The sequence below is a fragment of the Acipenser ruthenus genome, chromosome 7, assembly GCF_902713425.1.
Source record: "Acipenser ruthenus chromosome 7, fAciRut3.2 maternal haplotype, whole genome shotgun sequence".
NCBI classification, from domain to species: domain Eukaryota; kingdom Metazoa; phylum Chordata; class Actinopteri; order Acipenseriformes; family Acipenseridae; genus Acipenser; species Acipenser ruthenus.
The window spans coordinates 52671338-52685598 of record NC_081195.1 but is presented as its reverse complement, the minus strand read 5'-3'; the positions used below and the strand labels follow the sequence as shown (position 1 = coordinate 52685598).

The window sequence follows — 14261 nt, the reverse complement described above, 5'->3', positions numbered from 1 at the left end:
ACTACATTTTCCAACATCAACCTGCATGCATTTTCCAAGCAGCAATGTTGAAAAGTAAAAACAAACCCAGTTACTTGATGATACAAATTGGACCATATTTTATTTATCAAGCTTTTTAAACATACCCCCAGATTGCTGTCAAATGCCATAAAAGGTAAGACCACACTGAACACATTTTCAGGGCGTGTTACAAGCATTTAAATGCAATAAATCCACTGCACTAACTTTAGCCTCATCTTACTTCAATTGTACCCCTGGAGAATGAGCTATCGCCATCTGGTGGTGAATTCTTTGCCACAAATACCGAGGTCAAAATGAGGAAGGTACTGTGTAGTGAATAGAGGATTGTTGAAAACTGGTCAGATATCAACCAGCAAGAGACAGTCTCCAGCTAAAATAGTTAATATTATTGATTATTATCACATAATAATAATAGATTATACTCTTTACATTAAAGATTAATTCACTTATGCTATTTATTAAAAATAAAAATATACCGTTTCTCTCTGTATTTGTCTTGTCCCAAGTCTATTCAGACTTCAGTCTTTGATGCTCTACCAGATTTTCCAAAATTAAAAATGGAACTTTGACATAAAACGACTGAGGAACGTGTTCGTCCGTCTTTTTTTTTTTTTTTAATAGATATTGGCCACAACACTATCATTAACGTTGTTATTAATTTATTATATATTGACGTTTGCTTCTTAAGAAGTGACTTTATAGGAATACTTCTGGGGGCCTGCATAACACAATACCAGTTTTTGTATTTCTTTATTTGAGCCATTTATTATTTAAACTATTTTAATGCTTGCACTGCAGTCATTTGTACTTCCTTACCTCACGTCAGATCTACAACTAGATTATATTTTGACGGTTACCTTGACAACTGTAGGTTACGTAGATATTTCACGCTCACGCGGGAAATTCAAAAATGGCGGAGTTGTGGCTGTTTTGAATTCAACTCAATAATAATAATCTAAAACATATTCATATAGAAAGATAGTTGATAATTCATTAATTTAACTGGCGATTGTCGACTAACTATAAAGCTCGTTTGGATGTAAAATCTTACTGAAAAAGGTAAATTTGTTTTTTGTTGAGCAATATATTTTAATATTGATTCTTAGTCGATACACTATTGTTAGTTTACATTGAAATAATGTAAGCGTTTTCAATATATGTTATTCAGCTGGCTGTGTATTTATTGTTGCATTGACACAACGATCTCGTATGCAAATACAGAAATAGGCTTAATTAATTATAGTGATTAATAAATTACACGCATTGACAGTTTGAACAGTACTGCGCTTACTCTAGTGAATCATTTGTATTTGTCAGTGAACACTTTTTTCTTTCTCCGTGTACTCGCTAGTAAGTAAACAGTAAACAGATTTAGCCCCACGGGCTCGTATGAATGATATTCATGGTATTGTGAATTGATTCTTAATGTTACCTTTACCTTGACCGACAGTGGTTCACACGATTCTTTTTTTTGTTATACGTAGGCTATTTCTGTATAGTTGAAAATGGATGAAACAGAAGCAAGATACACGCATCTCCTTCAGCCCATCAGGGACATGACAAAAAACTGGGAGGTTGATGTGGCTGCGCAGCTTGGGGAATATATGCATGAGGTAAAAGGAGTTTTGATTGCAAATACTTTTTTTTTTTTTTTTCTGGGTAAATATAGTCAAATAAATGAATACATTAGTGGTGTAAGAAAACTAGCTACAGTACTAACAAGAACTTTTTTTTATTAGGTACTAATTCGTGCTCTTGAGAGGAGTTGGATGGGAAAAATACCATAAAGCTTGTATGATTACTGTGCATTGAAAAATGAAAGTTCAGAAAAGGGGATAGTGCAAACCTGCGAACCAGAATAAGTGAACTCCTTGTTATGTTGGGAGGATTTCATCAGGCTACTGTATTTTGTAACTCCAGTTGGTGACCTCAATTATTTTATTGCAGTTAGATCAGATCTGTATTTCTTTCGATGGAGGTAAAACAACCATGAACTTTGCAGAGGCTGCCCTACTTATCCAAGGATCAGCCTGTATTTACAGCAAAAAGGTGAGTAGCAAAATAAAGCATATTTGGAACACAGATTTTTTTTTTTAAACTATAAAGATATAGCAACTATCCCATTTGACAAGATCTACAAATAAACTTTTAATTATACTTATACTGTTTAGATACTGTAGTGTTTTATAGTTTTGAATAGTAATAGTTAACTGAAATAATCAAATTGCTTATTTAGCTTCTCGGTAAAACTTGCATGAATAAAGTTATTTTCTTGTTTATATTTTTAATAGGTGGAATACCTTTATTCCCTGGTCTATCAAACACTGGACTTCATCTCCAATAAAAAGTAATTCTAATTACAGTGGTATGGTTTTTTTGCAATGGTACAGATTCCCAGGTGAAATCTATTCTGTTTTACCGCAACTATTTTATTTTTCAGATATTGGTTAATTTGTAGATACCAGAAACAAACTTCCAACTGAGCTCTCAATCACTTAACTAAACCGTTAATTGAACTAATAATTTTTAGACCTTATTAATTGTTTTCAGCTCTTAAACAGGTGCAGAGTTCAAGTTACTTATAAAATGTTATAGCTAACTTGAAATCTGCAACTGTTTAAGAGCTGAAAACAAATAAAAAGGTCTAATTAAGCAAATGATCAATATAGTTAAGTGATTGAGAGCTTGGTTGGAATGAAAACCAGCAGACACTGGGTCCCCAGGACCGAGTTTGAGAAGCCCCTGCCAGTGTTTCCCAAAAGAGTATATGAGTGGATCTCAAACTTGTTTAGGTATTTATCCCCACAGATCAAAATAGTACAATTTTTAAAACTGCAGTTTGTGAGATTTTTCAGGGGCCATGCACGGTCTCCAGACCAAAGGTTGGGAACCACTGGCATACAGAACAATAAATATAACTGATTACAGAGATTTGCAAGAGGAAAACAATTTTGTTTTGAAGGAGAATGGTATAGTTTGTTTTTGTTTTTACCCTCAATGCTGCAATCTAGGCGAGAGAAGCAGCCAGCATCTGTTGGAGTGGATGGTGTTGATAAAGATGCAACCTTTGCACATAGAAATGAAGAGGAGGAGGTAAAGTTTCAAAATACTGACAGTAGAGGGAACAATTTAAATGGAAAACTGGTTTAAAAATGCATGAGGCACCTGTTCAGAATCAATGAACTCTTAGAGATACTTGGTATTTTTTTATTTCTTTTTTTGTTTAATGTCCTGTATTTTTTTATTTTTTTTGAAGATTATTTTCCATGCTCACCAACACTTTATACAGCACATCCCCACAATCTGGAGGAGTCTTTTCAGAAACAGTTTTTTGCTGGAAAGGTTAGTAAGCATGGATAAATAATGATCTAAACAGAAACAACCATAATATAACATTAAACAGGTGAGGAATTAAGTTAAAGCTTCTGAAAATATAGATGATGCAGTTTCCCTTTAAAGCCCAATGCAGCTGAGCAAAGTCAGCTCATTGCCATTTTTCTTTTTTCAGTTTCTTTCACTGGATGACATTAATGGCACCAACAAATCAAACATGGACATGAGGAAAAATAATTCTTCCAATGTAAGTTTTAATTTAACAATTTTGACAGTTAAAACTACCAAGAAATAACTTGCAGGAAGGATCTTGTTGCATGTAGCAGTTAATATAAGGTTCTGAAAGACAATATATTTTCGATAATCATTTCTTCCAAAAATCAGCGTTTGTTGAGCCTTTCTATGTTAACTATACCAGATGTTGAACTGATCATTGGTGTGATTTGTTGTTTGTTTGTTTGTTTGTTTGTTTGTTTGTGTGTACATTTTTAACAGGTTATTTTCTTATGTATATTTATCTTCAGGTTGTGGACATAGTTCCACTGACTCCCATGGGCTTAGTGCCCCCTGAAGAAGCAGAGAAAAAGGATAACCCACTTTACAGGTTTACAACTGCATTGCTTTGTTTTTTCAGAGAAGGTTAGTCAGCAAGACAGAGAAAAAAGTAGAAAACTGTAATCGTGCTACCAATTACAAAAATGTAACGTTATGTTATTTCATATAGTGCCTTTCATAGTGGACCACCATCACACTTTACAAGATGCAGTAACAACAAGAAAATCCATAATACTTTTAAAAAAACAGAGAAATGCATAATACATGTTACAGGAAAAAAACAATGCATAATACATTAAATACAGTGAAAAATGCATAATAAATGACATAGTAGCATAATACATGAAATAGTAGCAACAACACAGCAGCTAATAGCAGATATCAGGCTTACAGAGCATGGAAAGCAAGAGAGAACAAGTGGGTCTTGAGAACTGATTCAAAGCGAGTGACGGTGGGAGCATCACACACTAAAGCTGGGAGAGAGTTCCAAAGAGTTGGAGCTTTTGTAGTGCTGCAACACTTAAGTTAAGATTTTCTTCACCCTAAATATTTGTTGAATAAAATTCTCTTGTGTAACTGAGCGAAGCTTTATTGACGAATGTATGGATTATGTGAGTTTTAGTGTTACAGTGGTGTGAAATTAGTACTAATTTTTATACTAGGTTTAGTTAGCAAACCAAGCAGGTCCTGTCCATTGACCAAGCCCAAAAACAAACAAACAGGAACACCACTGGATAAACTTGCAATGTTAAAAATAACTCTTTTAGGTTTTAATTTCTTGAATATACACATTCCGGGTCCTTTTACAAACTACACAACAATAAGCAAATAACTAAAAAACATTCATTGTTTTTAAAACTAAAATATATTTGTTTATTTTGCAGCCGGAAAGGTGAAATCCTTGCAAGCTGTAAGGATTTCAGGGTGAACACTTACACACCCCACGCCAATGGGGCTTTTGTGTTGGATCTGGCAGGAATTTCTCCTACAAGGGAGTTTTTAAGGGAGGGAAACAACAGGAATGCTTCAGGTATAAAAAAAAATATAGAAAAACTGTGTGTCATTCTTAAAATCCTAAACTATATATGACTGAGCAGGTGTGTACACTTGTCCAAAACTCCCATTAAGTGAGAAAAAATCCATTATAACTTTCTTAATGTATTATTAATACGTCAGTTCTGTAATTTTAGTATTGGATGTTGGCCCAGGTGATGAAAATGGAAACCTACAAGCAGGGACCAGCAACAATGAGGCACTGCTACCGATTCTCAACTTTTCAGACCTAGGAGGTAAGGCCAAATGCCTCTAAACAGCTTCTGGTTTTATTATGTATACTTCATTATTAAAGTCATTTAAATTTTTTTTATTTTTAAATATAATAGATTTTATTGAATCAGTTGATGTTTGTTAGCTTGATAGAGATAGAGTAGGAATCTAATGTAAAATGCCTTTTCCCAAATATAATAATATATTTTATAATAGTCATATACAGTTCTTCATGCTCTATTAAATACACTGCAACAATAAATGCTATATAGAGGAGCTAATGCCCAGCTTTTATTTTCATTCTCATTTGTCTTTTTTTTTGTTGTTGTTGTTTTTCGTATGTAGGCGCTGGAGATAATGACTGCGATGATAATGATGCTGGTGATGCATTTCCTCCACTTGCAGAGGGCAATGATATGGAGGTAGACCCATCTCCTTCAGAGCACGTTGAGAGACGCCAGGTAAGTTTCACAGGAGATAGTGCTTCTGCTGTATGGAAGATCTCTCGCCTGATAAGAATACTCAGGATTACAGAAAGCTTTTAAAGGTAATCACAAGAAAACATGATACTTGAAATGTATTAACTTATAGTACAGTAACCTTAAATGTTTTTATTTTTTCTGCAGGCTGTAAATGACAGACATATGCTGAGAGAAAGGGCTCTTGCACCAGCTGAGACTGAGAAACCAAAGGTACTAAGAAACATGTAACAAATTAATTCTCAAATATAAACAAGCCTGCTTCATTTCCATTTGTAGAAGTAGACACCACTTTAAATAAACTGAAACAAAGCTTACAATGTACTATAGTGGTTTTGCTGTGCTTTGTTATTAACTAATCAAAGTGTTGTGTTTGGAGTAGGTGTAGGATAGGTATATCTTTCTGTTTTGGTAATTTTATGTATTTAGGAATTCCTGGATCCATGGAGAAGTCTTGATCCTTTTAGTAATTCTGAAGACAAGCCCTTTAAAAAAGGTAAGATGACATAAACTGGAAGACAGTATTATTAACAGTTAAGTTCAGAATACTTGTACAATAGTGATGTAAAATACCTTTAAATATATAGTAATTAGCCAATTCTAAAATAACATTTTGTATGTGTGTGTGTGTGTGTGTGTGTGTGTGTGTGTGTGTGTGTGTGTGTGTGTGTATATATATATATATATATATCTATATATATATATATATAATGTATAAAATGTGGTTAGTTAACTGTACTTATTTGTAGAATTGCAGTTGTTGTTATTATTATTATTATTATTATTATTATTATTATTATTATATTAAAAAATAAAAATCTTATTGATGTATTTTACCAGGCAAGCATTTTACAATCCCCCGAGGTGTTGAAGAAACAACTGGAAACAATAGGAAAAGAAAAGGCCCCACAAAGCTACAGGACTTTAGGAAATGGTTCTCAGGGACATGTAGGTACACTTCAATACATGACTGCATTCTTAATGTAAAATAAGTTCCAAGTAACTTAAGGTGTTGTTTTTTTTTCTGTTATAATTTTTTAAATTGTATTCTTGTTTTAGATTATGAAGGTGCTGATGTCAAGGGTAAGAAAAAAGGACCAACATTTGCAGGTAAGTACTTTCCTTACATAAAAATGTAAGGAACTGCTATAAATGGATCGTCAATGATTTCTCCAAACTGTTTTTGTAAGTATTTGCACAATTAATGTATACAGTATTTTAACTATGTTTTCAGACATGGAGGTGCTGTATTGGAAGAACATGAAAGAGAGGCTTGTTGCACAGAAGAAGATACAAAAGAAAATGGTATGTGTTTGCATTACTTGTTTTAAACATATTTAGTGGTTGGTCAAGGTACACAACAAAACCTGGGTATGTAAATAGTGGGAAATAAAATTGACATAATTGCGTTTTGAGATCTTATCAATGTGTTAAGCAAAAAACTAAGGCAACATATAAATAAGGTGAGGAAATATCCTTTGGGTGTTTTTTTCCTCTTAAAGTTTTGTTTAGATATATTGTCTGTTCATTGTTGTCTTTGCTTGACATTTGTTGTTTTTCCACCATTTATTCAGTTTCCTGTTCCAAATATTAAACAGTATCTGATTTATTTTATCTGATCAACATGTGAGACATTGTGCAGCCTTTGGTGCTGTACAATTCATACAGTTTCACAATTATTTTAGGGGATATTATTTTCTAATGAGATTGCTGAGCACCAGAATAAAGATTTGGAAAATGCAGAGGAACAAAATGAAGTTGAGGACAACCGCCATGATGATTACCTTGATAATGATGGAGGAGGTAAAATACCATGTCTCTCATGTTTTATTTATTATTATTGGTTGTGAATTATATTAAATCTGAAATCTTCTCTCGCTTCAGATGATTTCTCCGATCATGAAAACTTGGCACAAGACTTCCCTGCAGAAATACTGGACGAGGAGGGACTGGCAGCTACTGGTAATTCAATATTTCCAAATCAGAATTCAAAACTCCTTATAATATAGAATCATAATATCAATATCAAAAGCCTTGTACACAAATACATTTCCCTGATCGTTTTTATTTTTTATTTGAAGAGCCCCAGGAGGAAAGGCCGAGTTACGAGGATCTGGTCCGCAGAAATGTGGTGTGTACACAAAAACTAATACAATTTTATTTTTTATTTTTAATTAGTAAGGGTGAAATTATTCATTTTGTCTCAATGAATGGTGGTACTTCGTAGATTTATATATAGTAATACACTGTAATGAAATGTACTAGCGTCAATAAAAGAAAAGCATACTAATAACTTTGTCAGCCTATTGTCCAAATTCCAAAATTCCAAAAATGTGTTTTCCCAGGATCTGTTTATTGCTAACTCCCAGAAGTATGCACGAGAGACAGTGCTATCTATCAGAGTGAGAGATTGGGAAGACAAGATGGGCCCACAGCTAACCGAACAGGTAATAATAATGCTATAGGTAAAAGAGTGACTTCATAAATACGCTAAATGCACCATAAATACATAAAAAAAAAAATTTTTTAACCTACAACCAATTTTTAGATAAATGTATCTACAATTAGACAATAATACAATATCATTAATTTGCCTCCTGTACTTGTTGCATAAGATTTTGTACAGATTAAGGCTTGCATTAGTTATGGTGGGTTTAAAGGGACCAAGTGATTTGAGATGCACACTGGAGGTTATCATCTGATGTGTAAAGCAGTGAATGAAACAAGGCTGGCTGGTCTGCGTTATGTCCGCATTCACATTTTTCCTACACAGGAAGAAAGAGTAGCCTTTGACATCCATGATTACGGGGACAAGATTGTGGATGCTTTTAGCCAAGTGGGAGAGAGACGCACGTTTGCCAGCATTGTGAAGGGGAAGGAAGCGTTTGAAGTGTGCCGCTACAAGCTGGCATCTTTGCAACTGGTATGTACACAAATGTAGGACTGGCCAGTAACCAGTGGTTAAAGAAAAGGCTTGATACCAGGAAGTTCCAGGTTCAGATGTAAAACCGAGGTCCTATTGTAAGTGACTCTGCAGCAGCAGTTGTTGATGCATAGTTCACCTCCAAGTCTCTAATTAGTTTTGGATAAAAGTGTAAGCTAAATGAAAATTTAGTAAAGCATCTGTTTTTTTTTCGCTAACTTATACTGCAGCTAGAATTGTCTTCCAAAATCTTATCATATTTGTTTGTTTCTTCCTTTCTTTAGGCAAATGACTGCACAGTGAAGATAGATAAAAAACCAGGACTATATGAATCGATTGATTCCATGGAACTGACCCTGCTAAGCAAACGGCGAGCACATGAAAGATTTCAAACATATGCTGCTCCTTCCCTTACTGATTTCTGATCCCAGTGGAACCATGGACACATTGGTGTTTATTGGATTTAAAAGTTTTTAGGAAATGCATTGATAAGTCAATAAACTGAAGCTTCTAAGTTTCTCAAAAAAATATGGACATGCAACCAGGTAAATGCTTCCATGTGAAAGCTGACTGAAGCTGATGTGCAGTGTCATGAGGTCCAAACAGGGGGTCCAAACCCACAAGTTTTAAGGATTTAAGAGTATGGGTCTTTTCAGTTGTGTGCTAATTAGATTTGGGGGGATGTACATCCAGCCTTAAATGCAAAGCAAGTAACTAAACATGCACTTGCATTTCCTATACCACAGACTTTTAATATATGTTTTCAAGGTCTTTGTATTTTATGAATGTACATTTATATAAAGCAAAAAAAAAAAAAAATGCTGTGCCTTGTACTGATTAGATACCTTTATTTATTTAAATATATATATATAATATATATAGGCTAATTGGCTTTTTCTTTACTCCAATAAATATTGCCTTACTCTACTTGCTTGAATAAAATGACAATTTTCTTATGTCAGTAGTTTTATATACAAGAATGACCATATTCAGCTCGGTGCTGAATGTATAATTATACCTGTACGACAGGTATAAAAAATACTATTGTGACCTTGGTAGTGAATAATGTAAATGTCAATTTTGATGTATGATTGCATTGTTTCTACGATACAGTTTTTATGATTTTTTAAGGAATGTTCCTGTTGTACATTACTAGTTTGAATTGTGTGGCAGTAGAACATTTGTATTATAGTGTTATAAGGCCTGTTACTAATTACGTTTTTAACAATTACTATTTAAAATCAAATAGTAGAGAAACCGCAGAGCTGTATCCATTCAATGAACTGGAACTACGTGTTCACTATTTTTTGGCTAATGAGCTAAGACTATAAGTATGCAAAATATTAAATGGATTGTTTCATGGGGTATTGCTTTCAAATACTGTATATTGATGGCAACTTGTTTTTGTTTACATCAGGATTAAGTTAAGTTAAATACAATTAATAAATGTAATACATTCATTGTTAAAAGGGAGTTTACTCTTTGTTTCCATGTCTTTTCATAAGAATTTTACCTCTGGTGGCCTGCTTTTGGATTCACACTGCATCACTTTCTCAAGGGTCTATTCGTCTTAGAAAAACAAACACACTATTTGGCACTGGACAAGTTAGCTTACTTGCTTTTGGGCACCCCTACTGGATGAAAACATGCTTATTGATAATGGATCAAATTTGGATACAGATTCCATATTTATTTTTCCTGGTATTGACCAAAAATACTCAAGAATTATTGTATTTGGGCATCTTGCAATTGCTCCAGTCAAAATAACTGCACTGAAGTTGCACACTGTATTTACAAAACCGGATTATTGGACTACATCATTTATTTTTACCATTACTTTATTTTATTTTTTTATTTTTTTAAACAATGAAACAGTTCAAAAGAAATACGTGAACAGGTATAATTCTGGCAAATATCTATCAAAGCTGCCCCAGTCAAAAAAAATAATGGAAAAAAAATAAGCACAAAGTTTTATTGTAAAAGTAGATTGTCTTAGTATTAATAAGGTAATGTAGTATCCATGAAAACATCACTACTCAAAGATGTAGGGTTTACAGGCTGTGTCAAATTAATTCAGATGATCCCTGCCAATGAAGATATTCACCTACATTGTAAAAGCAGAGACTACATTTTGAAGTTAATTATTTTATCAGAAACTTTATGGACATTGGATTCTTTTTTTTTTTTTAAGTAAACAACTTTACATAGGTTTTCATGTGTTTTTTGATACTCTCTGCAATATTTTCTTCAGTTTTGCTCCTGTTATAATAATCCAAGAAGAGTCCGTCTGGATTTAGAAGATAAATGATGATGGTATGGTCCACTATATAATCATTATCCTCATCCTTGGGGCCTGTGCTGTAGTAAACCCTGTAAGCTTTCCCTGCTTCTTTGACCTGCTCAGGAGTCCCAGTCAACCCAAGCAAACGTGGATGAAAATCCTTAACATATTTGGCCATGGCTTCAACATCATCCCGTTCGGGGTCCACTGAAATAAAGATGGGCTGCACTGGTGGAAGTGTCTTGTCTTCATCCAATATGCTGACCACATTGGATATTTTGACCAGTTCATCGGGGCAAATATCTGGACAGTGGGTGAAACCAAAGTACATCATTACCCAATGACCAAAAAAGTCCTTCTTGGTTCTGGGCTTTCCAGTGTGATCTACCAGGTTAAAATCACCCTGTCCGATTGCTACTTTCTTTAGCTGTTCAATTCTTTGTAGCTGCAGCTTTTTCTCTTTCTCTGAGCGCAGGTAGTACCAAGTGCCCAGTATGCCAACCCCAAAAAGACAGGTCACAATCAGACGAGTTCTTAGTTTGATTAGAGGTGTAGAGGTGGACTTTGAAGAACCTTGGGAGTAGGGCCTTCTGCTTTGAAATGAATAACTTGAACAGTTAACTCTATTTTTACCCAAATGTGTCACTGTATCAAAAACAGGATGTTTTGCTCCAGAGCTGTAAGGTAGTGAAAAAACATGACTTTTAGCTTCACTGCAGCTTTGAAAAACTGACTTGGAAAATGCCAGACTTAAATTATTATTTGACCCAGAAAATCTTCCACAGTTCATCAACAGACCCAGTCTTTTACACTGTGGAAAGACGCGAATACTTGAATATCCACAGTACTTAGTGACGTGAGAGAATCCCGAAGTTCGCAGCATTCTTGAAGTGATATACAGGAGGTGCCTACAAAACATGCAGCATCATGTTATTTAGATATAACTACCCATATCTAACTTGTGCCTCATGGTATTATCATCATCATATTTCAGTATAATTTAATAGGCTCTGCCCCCTTATACAGCCACATTGAGTACATTTTTCTTTTCTATACAAAATAATTTTACCTGGTATTGGAAAAATAATTTGAATGAAAATGTGTAACTATTCTAGTAACAACTTAAACATTGAACTTTATGTAGATTTGCTACATAATAATCTGTGCCCTTGTCGTATGGCTTGTCTCAAACAGCGCACCCCAATTTTTTATATTTTTATTTTCCAACATTTTTACATAATGTACTGCTAATAATGAGTTCAATCTGTAACGGGTGAAAAGCGGTGCCTCTTGAACAACCGCTTCAAACACTTGATAAACTAATTATCACATTCTACATAGTAACTCAAAAAATACAACGAAGATTTCACAACAGTACTAATAATACAAGCTTTGCTATCAGCATTTAGCCTAAGCTTTTTATTTACTGATATGTTTTCCTGACTTCAAATGCAAAATACAGAAATAACATCTACCAACCTGTTCTGCCCGACCTCCACAGAACCCCAGCGAAATAGTGTCACATGGTGATGCAACACCAACAAAGTAAACACAAGCCTGTGTTCACATGTGCAGATTCAATACAAAAATACCTCAAGTTTAGCATATTAATAATAACATAGTCATTAACAATGACTAGTGATAGGTTTATTACCTCTGATATACACTAGTTTTCTATGACATCTGATTTTCTACAGCATCAACTATAGCCTTCTCAGTCTGAAAACATAGTACAGTTCATGCGCATGCGCAATTATATAATGTCAACAAATAACACTAACAGGTACATTATTTTACAAATTTCTGATACCGGTGCCTTGCATACATGGCCATTTTACTACCCTAAGCGGTGTCTATATAAAGAGGGTCTGTACTGAACTTGTAAAATGCTACAGAAAAGTCTCTGACTTTAATGTAACTGTTTACCCGTAATGCTTTGTTGACCACTGAATTACTTTTGACCGTGGACATATCCAACACATATACATTTAAATATAGTACAGTGCAAAGTCCAGCAAAGTTAAATGAAAGACCTGAACATTTTTAGAGATACAATTGGCGTTCTACTTTGTTCAGCTCAGAACTGAAAGGCATTACAAATAAGAAGGTTCATCTAAATCTGGGACAGAGCTGTGTACTTTAATTATTTGTCATAAACTAAATGTATTGCACTGCTGTTTTCTAGGTGTAGCAGACAATAAAATGCAAGAGGAAGAGTTTTTGAAAAATGTGAAAGTTGGGCCACTTCGGGATGTGCAAAATATTTTAAAGGAAATATAAACGTCAACTACTGTGATAAGTAAAACAAAACAAAACAAAACAAAAAAACATCAACATCATTTTATTGTAATATTAGAGATACACAAAGAAATAGATTTCTACCGTATTTAAACAGCACAAACACGACAGTGACATTACACAAGTCAAGTCAGCCTACAAGAGTGTCAATAATTTACCCACATGGAAAAGTAAAGAGTAGCAGTATTTCTGAAAGTAGAAGAATAAAGCAACAACATAGAGAATGTAGCAGCTTGTGTGGATTAGGGATTGCCGCAGACTTCCTCAGTTTGAGAAGTCAGCTAAAGCAAGGGTTCATAACTGTGTCTTAACATGTTCCATTTTCCCCAACTTTTCCCACACTGCCCTACATTATGCAGCCTCTAACAAGAACAGAGAGCTGGCCCACTTACTGGTTGAGGCTGGGGGAGACATACTGAAGGAAAAAATGGTGGGATATTCTACAGTTAACTTTCACACCTTGTTCTGTCTTCACGTTTTGTATGTATCTGTGACTGTAAGTTTATGTGAGAATGTTTGCGCAGTAAGAAGAGACCAGTCCAAAGGAAAACATTGAAGTCTGTGTATATGAGACAGCATCTGGAGTATGCAATCTGAGAAGTTGGACCTTTGCTTGGGTAAAAAGGAATACAGTATTCCACAGAACTTCTCTGAGTATAGTTTATAACCCCTTTGTAGGGGTTAAATTAAAACATCACATCTTCTGGAAAAAGAAGTGTGGTGTAGACTCAGACCTGAGCTAATTTAGATATAAATCCTACTATTTAATACAATAATTCAGAAATTTGTTAGTGAATTTGCTATTTATTTGTATGATAAAATGTTATTATTTCATTTACATAACATCGGTAGAAAATCCGTTGTGCATTGTATATTACACTGTTATTTGTGTTGTAGTGACTGTTTTTTTCTTTGTATTCCTACAGGAGGGTCTCACTCCTTTTCATTTTGTTGCTTTTGGAGGTAGTAAGGAGGTCCTTCATATTTTTCTTCAGAAGCCTGAAGCTTTGAACTGTCAGAAACCTATGGTAGGCATATAGTTTTGGTCCAGTAGGTGGTGCTGATGTGCTAGACAAAATAACTGGTACAAATGTGGATTAAATGC

At 34.3% G+C, this 14261-nt stretch overlaps 2 protein-coding genes across 4 annotated transcripts; one reads left to right on the top strand and one right to left on the bottom strand.

The window, feature by feature from the left end:
* The first annotated feature begins 913 nt into the window (after positions 1-913).
* LOC117414512 (condensin-2 complex subunit H2-like) lies at positions 914-10046 on the top strand. Of its 3 annotated transcripts, none has more exons than XM_034024289.3 (21): positions 914-1080; positions 1521-1634; positions 1969-2070; positions 2313-2368; positions 3033-3114; positions 3530-3601; positions 3879-3958; positions 4794-4939; positions 5100-5198; positions 5521-5636; positions 5802-5867; positions 6084-6150; positions 6495-6602; positions 6714-6764; positions 6889-6959; positions 7340-7457; positions 7539-7616; positions 7736-7785; positions 8000-8101; positions 8428-8577; positions 8862-10046. In XM_034024289.3, exons 2-21 carry the CDS (start codon positions 1527-1529, stop codon positions 9000-9002), a joined length of 1863 nt encoding a protein of 620 aa, XP_033880180.3. In that variant the 5' UTR covers positions 914-1080; positions 1521-1526; the 3' UTR covers positions 9003-10046. The 3 variants fall into 3 exon arrangements, with proteins under 3 accessions (XP_033880180.3, XP_033880179.3, XP_058883252.1); XM_034024288.3 differs by having other exon boundaries at positions 1506-1634; XM_059027269.1 differs by lacking the exon at positions 914-1080 and adding an exon at positions 1303-1371 and having other exon boundaries at positions 1506-1634.
* A 489-nt stretch (positions 10047-10535) lies between these two features.
* On the bottom strand, positions 10536-12551 carry LOC117416131 (protein SCO2 homolog, mitochondrial-like). The gene is made up of 2 exons (XM_034027194.3): positions 12338-12551; positions 10536-11766 (listed from the first exon to the last, which is right to left on the bottom strand). The coding sequence occupies exon 2, from the start codon at positions 11739-11741 to the stop codon at positions 10764-10766; it is 978 nt and encodes a 325-aa protein (XP_033883085.3). The 5' UTR covers positions 11742-11766; positions 12338-12551; the 3' UTR covers positions 10536-10763.
* Between the last annotated feature and the right edge of the window lie 1710 nt (positions 12552-14261).

Coding starts and splice junctions, on each gene's coding strand:
- LOC117416131 (XM_034027194.3), bottom strand. CDS start 11,741: ATGCTGCGAACTTCGGGATTCTCTCACGTCACTAAGTACTGTGGATAT.
- LOC117414512 (XM_034024289.3), top strand. CDS start 1,527: ATGGATGAAACAGAAGCAAGATACACGCATCTCCTTCAGCCCATCAGG. Junction 3,602..3,878: donor GGAAAAATAATTCTTCCAAT/GTAAGTTTTAAT, acceptor ATTTATCTTCAG/GTTGTGGACATAGTTCCACT. Junction 8,578..8,861: donor AGCTGGCATCTTTGCAACTG/GTATGTACACAA, acceptor TCCTTTCTTTAG/GCAAATGACTGCACAGTGAA.